At 33.4% G+C, this 14,704-nt stretch overlaps 1 protein-coding gene across 5 annotated transcripts in view; it reads left to right on the forward strand.

Annotated features, from left to right (window-relative positions):
* Positions 1-14,704, forward strand: part of LOC130893440 (serine/threonine-protein kinase NLK) — a 78,894-nt gene that overhangs the window by 38,381 nt on the left and 25,809 nt on the right. For all 5 annotated transcript variants that reach the window (XR_009059208.1, XM_057799568.1, XM_057799566.1 and 2 more), the window contains exons 2-3: positions 11,166-11,295; positions 12,563-12,618. Coding sequence is in view for 4 of the 5 variants with exons in the window: in XM_057799568.1 (XP_057655551.1) it covers positions 11,166-11,295; positions 12,563-12,618 (186 nt within the window). In the remaining variant the exon portion in view is untranslated. The remainder of the gene's footprint in view (positions 1-11,165; positions 11,296-12,562; positions 12,619-14,704) is intronic.

A 14,704-nucleotide genomic window follows, 5' to 3' on the forward strand; every position in this document is an offset into this window, starting at 1 on the left:
ATATAATCGTTTTCCTACCTCTGGAAGTTGAAAAAATAACATAAGAGAAAAGTTTAAAAAGAACAAAATCATTACAAGATTGCACAGTCAATTTTACGGTGTGAGATAACTCTTAATTATTTTGCTCTAATAATAACGAGGCCTTGGATCGATACTTTCTTTATGTATTACTTAGATGTTATTTTCACCTTCCGTTTCAGAACAATCATTTGATTCCAAATATGTTATACATACAAATCAAATTTAATTAATTTTATAATTAATTCTAATTAATGGTTACATCTCTATTAAACATTTTCTCGTATTTGCTACATAAATGCCAATTTGATGTAGAACAAACATTTTCAAAAATCTGATTTTTCAAAACTAAAATTACTATATTAGAAATTAGTCTTCAGTCAGTCAGGGACTTTAAAATATAAATTTCTTAGAAGCCTTTATATGTTTTTGTTACTAAATTATATTTATTAAAAGTCTCTTCTTTATCAAAATACTTGAAATGAAACCTGAAACATCCGTGGTTGCAATTGTCAACGTAAGACCGCGGTAGTTTATTACATTTTGCAAGTGAAAAGCCGCTATTCACTTTCTGTACACTTGAACTTAATAAAAATTCATTTTTTTTCATTCCTATCTAGGCGACCTAGATAAATATACCATAGAAGTAGCGGCAACGTCAAATCATTAGACAACATTACGGTTTTCAGTGAACCAGTTGGTTTGAAAAAATTTAACGAATGACAACATCGCTCGGAATTTTTCGTTCAAATACTAAGCGTTTGTGTAGTGGGATTGTGATAAAACACCAAAGTGTACCAACTCTAATATATTTCGGTGCTTGCGAATGCTTATGTATTCATCGTTTGGGACCAAGTCCAAAACTATGAACAAAAAAGGTCAGATACTGGCCCCAAATTGAACCCAGCCCATCTGGGATTTGCCAGAGAACTCGTTAGTTAGACTGACGAACGATGGAGCTGGAGAAAGGTTCGCGCAGTATTGGACAAAAGAAAACGTGTTTTTTTCGGTTGATAGTTTCTGCGAGCATTTCAATGGAAGCAAAAATCGAGTTAGGCGGTGGAGCAGGAGGGTTAACGGCGAGTCGATATATAGAAATTCTAGGAAATCAAGTCGTTCTCGACCCCATTTTCATCGGCGAAAACTTCATCCTAATGCAGGACAATTTTCGTCCGCAGGTTCCGTATTGCAGTATGTGCAACATGTCGAAATTGTCACTATGGATTAGCCTTAAATTCAACCGAGCATTTATGGGATGAACTTAAGAGAAAAGTTCGGACTAGATATTCTACACCAGCAACGAAACCTGACCTCAAAACAGCACTCACTGAAAAATAGGATAGTATAGAACAATATCGAGTAAAGAAGAAAGAAATTTGAACCAGAAACCAAAAAAAAAACTAGAGTTTGGATATTTATTGATGCTTAAATATGATGATATATAAAAAATTATTTAAATAAGTCTTATTTATAATAAATTATTACATAATTGCTACAATTTCTTACCAATATAATTAATCAGGCATGAAAACGATTATATAGTTTACTATTACGCTGGGAATCAACTTTCTTTTATACAGTGTGTTACAAAATCTTTGAACCGTATCCTGTCAGATATAGGTGTGATTCTACAATAAAATAATTTTCTATTTAATTTATTTGTGAAGGGAATTTCAATTGTATATAATTTATTATCATTTTAAATTATTAATCGAACTATACGGAATTGGAATTAGAACATGGCTATTGTTATTCTTTGCCAAGTGTGAATTGCAGCTGTTCGACATGATAAAAGACAACGTATAAAATAATATATAATATATTGCACGTCACTTGACATTATGCAAGTCTCTTGCAAGAAAGAAGTGGTCAGTGCGTGCATCACTGGCAATAATTCTACATTCTGCTGCCTTTTTTAGAGTCTGATGGGCAGAAAATAGCACTCAGGCGATGATGAACCACGCTCTAGCTAGATAAACAAAGGGAAACATGTGTTTAGCTATAGAATTAGACGAGAAAACATACAAAAATTAGTTGAGAGTTGATGAAGACACATTTGAAAAACTGCTTAGAAAAATAAAACATAAGATAATCAAGGGACTAGTACCGGTTATAATTTTCAAAACATTGATTTTTTTGACATTTTTCGAATTCTTTTATTTTCATAAAACATCTACAATTTTATAACGAAATTCGAATTAATGAGAAAGTTATAATAGCTCGAACGCGGACGCGTTTTCGGTGCGTTACAAGCAGTTTGGAGCAATCGGCAGCTGCTCTTCAAACTTACAATTAGACTTTAAACGTATTTTGCTCCAAATGGCATTTTTCAATCTGCGCTAAGTTATTCATTGTTACCAATCGACACATTTTTTTTTAATTCTTTGTGCATTTTATTTGATTTGTTGTATTTCGCCATAATTTACCAGAAAATTCTAAAAAAAGAGTTTAACTTTTAACGGCCTCCATTTTGTTTTTTTTTTCAATTTTTTCATTTATAGGTGGTAAATTACGATATAAGCTGCCTTCCTCTTTCAAAAGTTGTTTGAATTTTTTGTTTCATATTTACCAAATTCGAGATTATCTCTTCGCAGGGGGAGGCTCTCATTTTCGCAGTCTAAATTAGGCGCCCTCTATAAAATGATGTAGAAGAAAAAAAAATTTATTATTAAAAAATTATAAACAAAAAGTTTCATATGGAATTATAACAAAGGAAACAAGAAAAAAATGTAATTATGCGTCATTTTATACCCTTATAACAAAACTAATCCCTTAAGAAATCCTTGGCGAGAGACGTGATATCAGCAGATCAGAAACTCATTTCTTCTTAGAATTATAGCATGCACGCAATAAAAATGGCACCAAACCAATCATGAGAGAAAGAGAGAGAAATTGTCAAACAATTTGTAGACGAAAGCTGGTGAAAAGTATAAAACAAACATAAAAATAACTAAAATGAAGATACAAATGAAATAAAATTTCAATATACAAGAGAAAACCACAAAGAATAACGAAATTGTAGGTAATAATTAGTATATAAGTCGTTAACAGAGTAGAAGGCACTTTCCATTAAATATGCCCTCGAATTATTGCGGAAGGAGGGAAAAAATGGTATCGATTTGATTTCAATTGGCAAGTGATTGTGCATTTTTTTTGCATTGTGAAATATTGAGCCATTAACTACGTGGAGAAGGTAGGTAAAGTTCGAGCTCCGCGTTCCTAGGTGGATAGTCGTGCAACGTCCTTTCTGAAATTGGAGAAGCGTGCTTACGAATTAGGCAAACGGATTCAAAGATGAAAATGAAGGAAGAGTCAGAATTTCTAACCTTTTAAAAAAGTCCCTGCAGTGAACCCTGCTGTTTAGTCCAAGTAAATATCTAACAGCTCTATTTTTTAGTTTAAAGATTTGCTCAAATTGAATCGCACCACACGTACCCTAGAAGAGAAGGGCATATCGGAAATGCGACTCAATTAGGGCATAAGGAGGTGGACAAGTTTAATTCTTTGGAAACTGATCTCAACGCAAAACAAGAGGAACTTAAGTTTTTAAGTGAGGCGGCAATATATAACCATTTCAAGGAATTGTCCACAACAAGCACTAAGAATTTTACAGATTCAACTACGTGGTGTTATTTGATAGAAAAGGCTGCAATATATTTTTATATGATAAAACTTTAGTTTTAGAAACGTTGAAACAGAGAAGATAAAAATCGCACCATGATTTAAGGGTGATTAGGTCACAAGATATGGTCCTACGAAGTGCCGTGAGATCAGAGTTTCTTGGGAAACAAGTGTAAAACAAGTAGACATATTTTACCACTGATGTTTGGATAGGCGATGTCGTTTAGAAGCAAAATAGGGCCTAGTACTGAGCCTTGGGGCACATTTCATTGGCTTGCTAGAAGACATCGTTATGTCAACCCTTACAAACTGACATCTGTTGGTAAGGTATGACTTTAACCATGTGAGAGGTGCTCCCCTGAAGATGTAGTACTGCAATTTGTTAATTAAAATATTACGATTAACACAATCGAAAGCCTCAGAAAAGTCACAAAGGCTTTTGCAGTGGAGTGATGGCTGTTTAGGCTATTTTTGGCTACATTCACAAAGTTATTATTGACGTTAAAAGGTGAAGTAGAGTTTATGCACGATGAAGAAGCCTTATTTCTTAGGCTTCTCCTTTTAGGATTCACTACACAACAACTCTGGTTAACCATTTTTATTTAATTTATTATAATTGAAACAAACAAAAATTTTAACGTGGATTTGTTTATAATTTCGGTTATACTAGCATCCCGTAATGCTCAATGCCTTCCCTCATAGCGAATTATATCTAATAAATGTTTTTGGCAGCTTTTATTGTCTTATAATAAATTTTTCTGTATAGTTTCACGTATTTTTTCAGGAAGAGAATGTTGCATTCATGCATTTTTATCAAGAAATATTGCGTCTTGCATTGTACGTTGTCTTGCATCTTGTCGAGCGGCATTTATGCAATTTTACGTAGAGCCATTCAATATAAACCACCAAGGGAACTGTCGAATTTTGAAATAGTGCTTGTCAACAGACACTGTTATAATCTATTGTTATATACGAAAGAGTAAAAAAATTATTAAAGAAATTTGAACAGCACGTAGAGCTCCAGGAAAAGCAAAATTTCAAACGAAACAAATATATAAAAGTGTAGTGGAAGCTGGTAAAAAAAATTATATAAAAAAAGACACCCGAACAAAGTGAGACTTACAGACGTACAAAGGAAACTGCATGTGAGTTCGGGTACAAACTGCATCATGCAACTAATTATCTGGAATGATAGATGCCGTTTCTAAATTTATCTGCACCGTTAAAATAGATTAGACTGCGAAGTTTCACACTCGTTTCGGAAAGAGCTTCGAACTTTTCGAGGCCATTTACCTAAATATAATGTTAGTAGGCATACAACATTCAAAAATTCTTTTTATAAAGATCATAATTGGTAACTAATAAAGAATCGATATTTTAAATTAATGATCAATAAATCAAAACGAATCTCAAGATTCTTAACTTTTTTTTACTATATATCTATCAAATACATTCCAGAATATCTATCCACATAAATCACAGTTGTCTTTTACTATCTTCTCGTTAAAACTTTTGATTTCTTTTGCTGTTGATATTGAGTACGTCCTGCGGAATGTCGTCGAATGAATAACGTTTATAGCTCGTCCCCACCAGAATGAACGTATCCTTACTCTAAATAATCGGAATGCTACAATGGTTAAATTATGATTATGGGTATCTTATTCCGTAAGGTTTATTTTTCGACCTCACTTTTCCGGACTAAAAACCAAATTCTCATTAAAATACGAAGGTATTCGGCATATTCCAAATATATAGTTATATTTTTCAATAGACTGTTTAATACCCTCTATATATGTTGTGAATGTGAGAAAAATTTGTAGAAGAAACACTAGAAAATTTTGCCAATTGGCCTTCATCCGGCCTCACGTAGGTAACGATACGTTTCTAGCAGGTAAAAATAGTTCTCTGTTACAGACGTTTCCTTTCAACTTTTTGAAACTCAGTCTCGGATATTTCGAGAAAGATCCGAAACGACCTTGGAAGGCGTGGGAACCACATCAATATATTATAATACTATTTATATCGAATTAGATTCGTAAATTAGTTGTAGAATCAAAATATTTATATAAAAACTTGGAATAATTTCATTAACATATGACACGAATTTGTTATCACTGACAGTAGTAGGTCATCGCCATGGAATTCTTTTTTTGATCTCGTTCCACAGATGTAGTCATGTCTGGACGATAGGGTGACCACTATGATCAAATCAGTTATCTGTCTATATATATGGAAACTAACATTCTCCTAAAGCAAAAGGTATCACATATAAGACAATAATATTCCTTCCCAAAATATTTTAGATCCAGAACCAAGAGACAGTTTAGATTGCAAATTTTTTCTCTCGCCTTTACCAGACACGCTCACGTTCATCTGGAGTTGTAAGTTTAACTCGTACCTAATTTTTCCGATCTTGATGTACTCTAAAGAAATGTACTTTATGTTCTCTGGTTAATACTGCTTTAAGCTAGCATTGCTTCAATTCCTCTTTAAATTTTCTTTTGTTGATGTGTTTTTTTTGTTTACAAATAAAGGTCGTTTGCTTAAATTAATCTAAATCGTCATACACCAACTGCAAATATTCTTGTTGTATGCTCCCCGGCAGGAGACTCTTCCTCAATAGGGTATTCGGCTTCAGTTAAAGAATATAAATAACTGATACTCAGATGGGGTGAACAATTAATATTAAATTGAACACCAGCAGCTTTTTAACGACCCGACGTTAACAATTAATAAAAATAGGCGGAAAAGTTATGAATTCACAATCTAAAATATCCCCGGACATTAGATTATCCAAATTAATATTTATTGCTAAAAAAAATAATGAATTCGCATTAACTGCGTATCCAAAAAAGCACAACGAACAAAAGCAGTTATAAATTGAAAGCAACTCAGGTTTATATATATATTGAAGATAATCCGGGATGGTTGCAGCCCTCAACTGGATTCCCAGATGTTGGAGAGAGTTGAATTTGTAGTGTGGTGGTTGGAACTCCCAACCTGGCAGCTGTAGGAAAAAAATCAAATGAGGAAGTAAACGGGAACACAGATTGAAATTACGGAAGAAGGAACGAGTAGAAAAAACAGATTTGAACAAAAGGACCTTATGGTCTAACATATAAGAAAACTGAATTTATATTTTTTCAAATATAACCAAACAGGAATTTGTTCTATTCTATTCGTCCTGTTCCCCATATAAACACGAATTTATATGAAAAGTGTCATATAAAATTTGCTTAAAACAAAAGGAAAGCCATATACCTAACTGAAATTTTTGTGAGCTCAATAAAAAACGCAAAGAAAAACTTACCACCAAATATAAAGAATAAAATCACCAAAAATTTATTTTAACTTGGATTGTAGATAGATAGAGGAAGAATTCGATTGAAATTCGAGGTTTTATTGAATTTTTTGAATGGAGTTAGAGGTCGAAAAAAGAAAAACTGTTACCGAACGGCATGTTACAATATTAAACGTACCAAAGAGCTCTTCAAATCTTCTATTTATTGAAAAACTGGTGTGATTACAACTAACATGCTACCTAAGGGTGTCGTGACTTAGCAGTGCTTGATCAGTTCCTCAGTTATTATGAGAGTCGCTACTTAAGCTCCGAGATATGCCAACACTGAAGTGAATATGTCAAATCTTATATTCCAATCATAAAGTTTGACATATTTCTAATACTGAACGTACTCAAAACGTGTTGTCATGTCATGGATCTATGCCTACAAACCCGAAAATAAACAATAATCGTTTGTGTGGGTATTTCTGAATGGTACATCAGCATTTGTTTGACAGAAGTGTTCGAAAACATAAAAGAAACAGTTTTGAACAGTTGATAGATCCTCCGACGTACCCAATAATTTCGTCGTATTACCGCAGATCAAAAATAAATTGCGAGGTCAACGTTTTTCTACCCTAGTATTAATGATATTAAATTTTTATCAAAGCTCGTACGTACTCAGCGAAGAAATCGAACATGTTAAAATTGATGACTAATCAAGTAATCATCATTATTATAATATTCCGGAAATATTAGTTCGATCGTCGACTTCGGCTAGCATTAACCTGCCATTATAGTCAACAAAGCAAATTCCTAGAAATCAAAACCACGCTGAACCCAGACCACACAAAAATATGATTTAAATAATAATTCATTTTAGAAAAAACAAGAGCTTTTAACTGAACTAAAACATAATTTTCTCACTCATATCGTATCTTTTCAGTGTCATTTCCTTACTTTAATTAAACTTATCGTAGCCAATGGAGCAGTAACGTTTCGAGCTTATTTCCAACAGAGAATATTTTGATTATTGTACGTAAGAATGTTGAACTTCTCAGTGGTATGAATAAAATAACGACATGGATACTCTTCCACCATTGACGGTCTAAAAACAGGTTCAAGGACAAAACGTTCGAATGGAGTTTCCTTTGTTAAATTTTGAGTGACTTCAAAAATGTTTTTTATCTACCAGAGGCGTTTATTGTTTACGACAACAAAAACTAATCTAGTATTTCGTTAAGATAACTGTATATTTAGTAATAAATGCTCGCTTATCGGTTAATGGTTTGAAAAAATAAATATCTTTCAGTTCATAATAATAATAATAATAAAAATAAGCTATTTGTAGTGGGATACATATATATATTAAAAAAAGATATGTTTGTATTTGATTTACAGTGTGTCCATTCAACTTTGCAGCTTTATTATTAAAAGTTTGATGTCGTAAGGGAGAGGCGTGACTAAAAAGTTTTGCCCAGGCATAATTCAGTCGCAATCATATTTTAAAACGGACAACAATATTTCGGAATCAATCTAATTTAACCCTGTTCCGCATCGTTAATCAATTATTATGTAAACCATAACGTATTATAAACAAAATCCATTATTTAGCACCTATCAGGTGACAATGGACCCACTGGATAACCAACATCGTGGAAGACTGGACGGAAAGACGCAATTCCTAACGAGACATGGGTAAATCCAATATTTTTTGGGGAAAATCGGAAAGGAGAAAGACTCGTCCGAACACACCTTCTTCTGGTATGTAAATTTAACGTAGCTTCGGGGTGATCTCGCCTAATAGTTGGAGGAATTTACCCCTGAAGAAATAATCGGAAAAAATATCGAAAGAACGTTGTAAGCATCTTTGTGCTGCTCATACTCAAAGACTAGGAATTGGACAAAGGATGGGAAGTAGTTCAGAGAACCTCTAAGAAAATGCGACGAAATAAAATAGATAAACCAACAAGAGCTACCCTTCTGTGGTATCAGCTACAGAACAATACAAAAAGCATTAAAAAAGAGGGTAGAGAGAAGTAAAACCAATTATTATCTACAGGGGCTGAGGCAAAGCCTCTCCTGGGAAACTTAAACCAGAGAAGATCTTGTGAATGTATCAACCTAAGTCAGAACAATTTACGAAAACTAACAGAAGTCCTATCAGGACACTATCGTCTCAATGAACACCTAAAGGCGCTAGACTTAGTAGGTAATGCGGCGTGCAGTTTTTGTTGCATGGAAGACAAAACCTGTATCCACATTCTCTCCAAGTGTGAGACATAGCGTATGGAATAGAGGACAAAGATCTTTGGTAGCTACATACATACAAACAAAAAGGCATAAACAAGACTAAAGAAAGAAAGAAACCTATAACAAGGCAAGGAAAATAGGCCGTAACGAAGTAATACTAAATTAGAAGTACCGAGGCTCTACTAATAATATATGAAGCTATGAATTTTAGTTGGTAAGGCTGGTGTTGTAGTATCCTGTTTTAAGTTACACCTCTCATTTCGTGCATGAGCATTTCCCACTAATATATGCATTAGACTATCGGGAATGCCAAATATGCCTCCTCTCTAAGTTCAATAATCGATTGATAGAAATCAGAAATATCTACGACTTTAGACTAGATAAGGGCAGAAGAAACTTCTCATTAGCTCGATAAACATTTGTCGCATATCAAATACTAAAACTAGTTTATCAATTTATAAGCAAACTCGAAATTTTTATAGTCAACAAACAGTTAAACAGTTAGTAGTGTAATATTGTTTATGATCATATAATGTCATTAAATCACTTCTTCTAATGTACGTCGTGTGAGTAACACACTGTGTATAGTTAGAAACATCGGAAACCAAGAAGGCCACGTGACTTGACTGGATATCAGAGAATTAAAAGTTAAAAGGTCATGTTGGTTTACTCGTATTTATCTTTCGTTTTCCTTTGTTCGTTTTTGTTGTAAAAGAAAATGTAATACCGCATTAACTGATAGTCCGTAGAATTTTTTTCCTCTAAATAAAATTTGTTTATGAAGTATATGTTTGATGGAAAAATGAATTGGAGGAGTATAACTTGAACAGAATTGGATTCAATCGATACGCCGAATGAATTGGAGATTCATATCAATCGATACTTAAACTTTTATGCTTATTATATATATTTAACTTTTTTAGCAGAAATCCCAATATCCAAAATGTATGAAACAACGCCCTCCGACAGTCAAGGTGCTAATTGAATTGCTTGGAATTTATTTATTTTGTATTGCTGGACAAAAGCTTCCCACTCTCCCCCATCTCTTATTTGATAAGATAGACCAAATTTTGTACCCTGAAAAATGCGCAGAATTTGCTAAAGAATATTGGATTATCGTATATAAAATGCTACTTACTTGGGTCGACTCAGAAGTGGATCTAAAATATCACATGTTTCTCGGTGCCGCTTTTGTTATAATTTTTTTCCCTGAAGCTGTACAATAATCCGTTCCAGAGATATAACCGACTGCCGGTCTCAGTTGCTCACCAGGTACAGAAAAAGTAATGAAAAATGATTTTCACAAACTTTTTTTTTTCATTCAAATAAATAATTCTAATAGACGCATATTTTGAAATTCATGTGTGATTGATAGTTCGAAATAATTTCAAATCCCTCGTATATATTTTTCTTTGTATTTAAAAATGGTATAAATACCTAAAAATCGTTCAAGCATAGAAAATCCGTAAATAATTTTCGAAAATATTCCAAAATCTTTCCATAGAATCGTCACTATAGGTACAGGTAGAAAATGTGTATATAAAACTATCAATCCCCGGTATATTCGCCATGTAAAGACCTTCGCAGGTGTGCTTTAGTTATAGAACAACTTTTTACTTTTACCTGTTTTCCTACCTAGATACATTTCGTTTGAAACCCTGAACAGAAATCAAAATTTACCTGCACAACTTTTGTTGGTAGACAAAGATGTTCTATGAAGAAATATTCAAACCAATGCAATGGTGTAGAAGATGTATATAAATAGATTTATTGAAGTAATTCCATTTATTTGGGAATGCCAATTTTTTACACGCTTTCTTAAAACTCGCATCAGTATATCAATTTTGAGCTCTCGAGAGGGGTTCGTTGGGGTTAAGGATATATTAAGTTTGGCCCTGATATAGGAAAAATTCCTCTGCATTTTCTGCCACTGTACCCCATTTTGCGACTAGATCCAAATGATATGCTTACAGATTTTCTTTTTATCTTTCAGGGCAGTGACAGACCCTAGGGATGGAAGGAGAGTAGCGTTAAAGAAATTACCCAATGTGTTTCAGTCGGTGGTATCTTCAAAAAGAGTTTTTAGGGAATTGAAAATGTTGTGTTTCTTCAAACATGAAAATGTAAGTACTATTATCGAAAATTACACTGCCGAGCATAAAATTAAATGAATTAAAGTTATTTTTATAATTTATATACTGATGATACTTATAAATAAGTTTCATATTTTTTCTACTCTCAAGGTTTTTGTTCTCAACTACTGGAGAATTTCAATAACTAATATTTTTAAATATAGAATTTCAACAGTTACAAAAACGCTCAATAAGTCGTGTGACTGACACACAGATAGCGCTGCTATCGGCAAATCCATATGACGTTTTTGAAGTACCAACTCAAAGTTATTTCAATTAGTTAGAAAAAAGTGACAGCCATTTAAGTGAAGCTACTTTTAATATTTCCAAAACAATAGATTCAAAACAATTTATCATGGCTTCTCGATGAAAAAATGATGGAAAAGCTCAGTAATAGCTTCAAAAGTGTTATCCGAACTCTGCTTCATCAAAAAGAACCATTTGTTATTGGTTTGCTGAATTTGAACGTGGTCGAACAGACACCAATGATGTCGTCCAATTGAGATGGTTACTCCAGAACATAAAAAAAGTCGTAATCGTAATTTGAAATTGCGTGAAATAGCTGAGGCCATTAAAATATCAGAGGGCAGTGTGTTTACAATTAGGCATGAACATTCGATCATGAGAAAGCTTTTTTCAAAACAGGTGTCGCCTTTACTCACTTTCAATCAAAAACAACAAAGTGTTGATGATTCAGAGCAGTTTTTGGCCGTAATAAATCAGATTCGATATGTGAAAATGGATGGAACATGGAACCATCACTTCACTCCGGAATTCAAACTATCACCATCTTAGTGTACTGGAGTCGTTAAACCACGTCCGAAGCGTCCAAAGGCACAACAGTCAATTAGGATGGTTACGGCTTCAGTAACTAGAAATGCGCACGAAATATTGTTCATCGACTATCTCCAAAAGGGAGAGACAATCAATAGCGAATACTACTTAGAGTTGTTGGATCGTTTGAATGCAAAAATCAAGGAAAAACGGCCTCATATGTCAAAGAAAAAATCACGATGGCAACGATGATTAAATTGAGAAATTCAGCTCAAATGAAGAAGCAATTGATGAAATTGAAGCATATTTTGAGACAGGAGACAATTCCTTCTACAAACTTCTCTTGATTGAGATTACATTGATGAATAAAATCGATTTTTGTCAAAAAAAATGTTCTCTTAATTAGTCACATGACTTATTGAGTTATATGAATCACGATACTAAAGTTTCGGATCTGTAACCTCACTTTTCTACGTATTTACAGGTTCTTTCAGCACTTGATATTCTTCAACCACCACACCTGGACTTTTTTCAAGAAATGTATCCTTTTTTTAGAAAGAATTTTTAAAGAACTTACGTGTGTAATTTGAAAAGTTCTCAACCTACCATTTTCCTTTTAAATCTATACACTTTTTCCAGAGATGCTACAACCTTTACAATCCTTCCAAATAGACTTCTACGTCTGATAAAAAATCTCTTTTAAGGTTTTTCTTCACAACAAACGGTCTAAATTTACTACACTAACATATCTTAATTATGTATCTCGAGTATGACTAAGGGCCGTACAATAACAAACCAACAACAAAGTCATTTTTTTAAATGCCCAATTAAAACTTCAACGGAAGTTGTAAATTAAAAACTCTTATGACTATTTGTATTTTAATAACGACCCCGAAAGGTTAACGATTCTAAAGGGGAAAAAAAATAATCGCCGGTTCTTTGACCGTTGGGCTTTATGAATTGATATAATTCAGTAAATAATTTTGAGTAGTAAACAAATTTCGATCGCAATCTATTTTCGCAGCATATCCTTCCAGTTTATTAACGTAAACCAATGGATATGAATCGAACGATCTTGTTCGAACTAGCAAAATTAATACCGTTTAAGAATGAATCATGTCATACGGTTTTTGAAGACTTAATCTATAAATCACACCAAATCATAATTTTCTGTAAATGTAATGAAAATTGCCGATTTCCCTTACATCAAATACCTCAATATATAAGTTATTCAAAAAGGAAATAATCGGAGAACAAAATTTTCAATGGAAATTCAATGTCTATATCAAATTTGGAATCGTGAAAGTTTTCAAGTTAAGATTTTTTCGTAAAATTTATCCATGAGTTAATATCAAACCAAATTAAACAAAAAGCAACTCGGAGTTTGAATGAGTTCTAGAATAAAACTGTTGCCATATAACAGCTAAAAACCACCCTCTAGTTGTTGATTATTAAAATAAAATTGAATTTTTCATGGTTAACCCTTTTCTTGTTCTGGAAAGAATCCAATGAAAAATTTATGTTCTAAAATTAAAATTCATTGTTTATCTTCGAAAATATACGTTTCATAGTATTTTCTGTAGTAAAATACATGGCGTAGTAATTTGGCATATATTCAAGACGCAGTCATTCAATGACTTTGTCAGAATTTAACGCGTGGGTATCTCTCTTACGTATAGTATTGATACAGTACGGTCAATTTGAATCAATAACGTTTCAAAAATATTTTAATTATAATTATTTAATTTATATCCAAATGGGGAGTAGCAATCCTACGTCAATATTTTTAAATTATCTCGAACTATATCGACTGCTGTATCCTCCGATACAAACTGAATTCGAGAATGGTCCCAGGAGTATCTGGCCCAATAAAGAAAACACAAAAATTTTGTCCCTCCACACACTTTTTGTAATAAGAATCGTCAAGCTCCTCAAAATAGTCATGAACTGTCGACATCACCTCTTCATTGTAGGAAAATCTTTGACGACCGCGTCAATTTTTCAAGTCTGGGAACAGAAAATAATCCGAGGTGACTAAATCTGGCCAATAGGCTACATGATGTGGCAATTCAAACTGTAATTCATCAATTTTGGCCATTGCAATAACGGATGTGTAAGTTGGTGAATTATCTTGATGACACTTTCTTTTTAGCCAAATGCTGTCGTTTTTGCTTGATTTCTTCACTCAAACGTTACGATAAGTTCGCATAATACTTGCCGGTGATAGTTTTTCCTTTTCCAAGATAGTCAATAAAAATTATCCCACGCGCATCTCAAAAATCCGAAGACGCGACCTTGTCTGCAGATGGAACGGTCTTTGCCTTCTTTGGATCTAGCTCTCCCTTTTCAGTCCATTGATCGTTCTTTTGTTTCGGGTGTGAAGTGATGCACCAACGTTTCTTCCAAGGTGTTAAAACGGTGCAAAAATTTCATCTTCATCTTCACGACGCTCTTTTTGTTCCATAGTGAGCAAATGCGGCATCCATCTTGCGCACAGCTTTCTTATGTCCAAATTTTCAGATAATATGTACCGCACTACTAGGTCACTTTCATCCAGTACCGCTTGAGCCTGAGCGATTGCCTTTCAAATAAAAGTATGTTTACAAATTCACTGAAAACGTTCACG

Source organism: Diorhabda carinulata, chromosome 4 (assembly GCF_026250575.1).
Source record: "Diorhabda carinulata isolate Delta chromosome 4, icDioCari1.1, whole genome shotgun sequence".
In the NCBI taxonomy this organism is placed as follows: Eukaryota; Metazoa; Arthropoda; class Insecta; order Coleoptera; family Chrysomelidae; genus Diorhabda; species Diorhabda carinulata.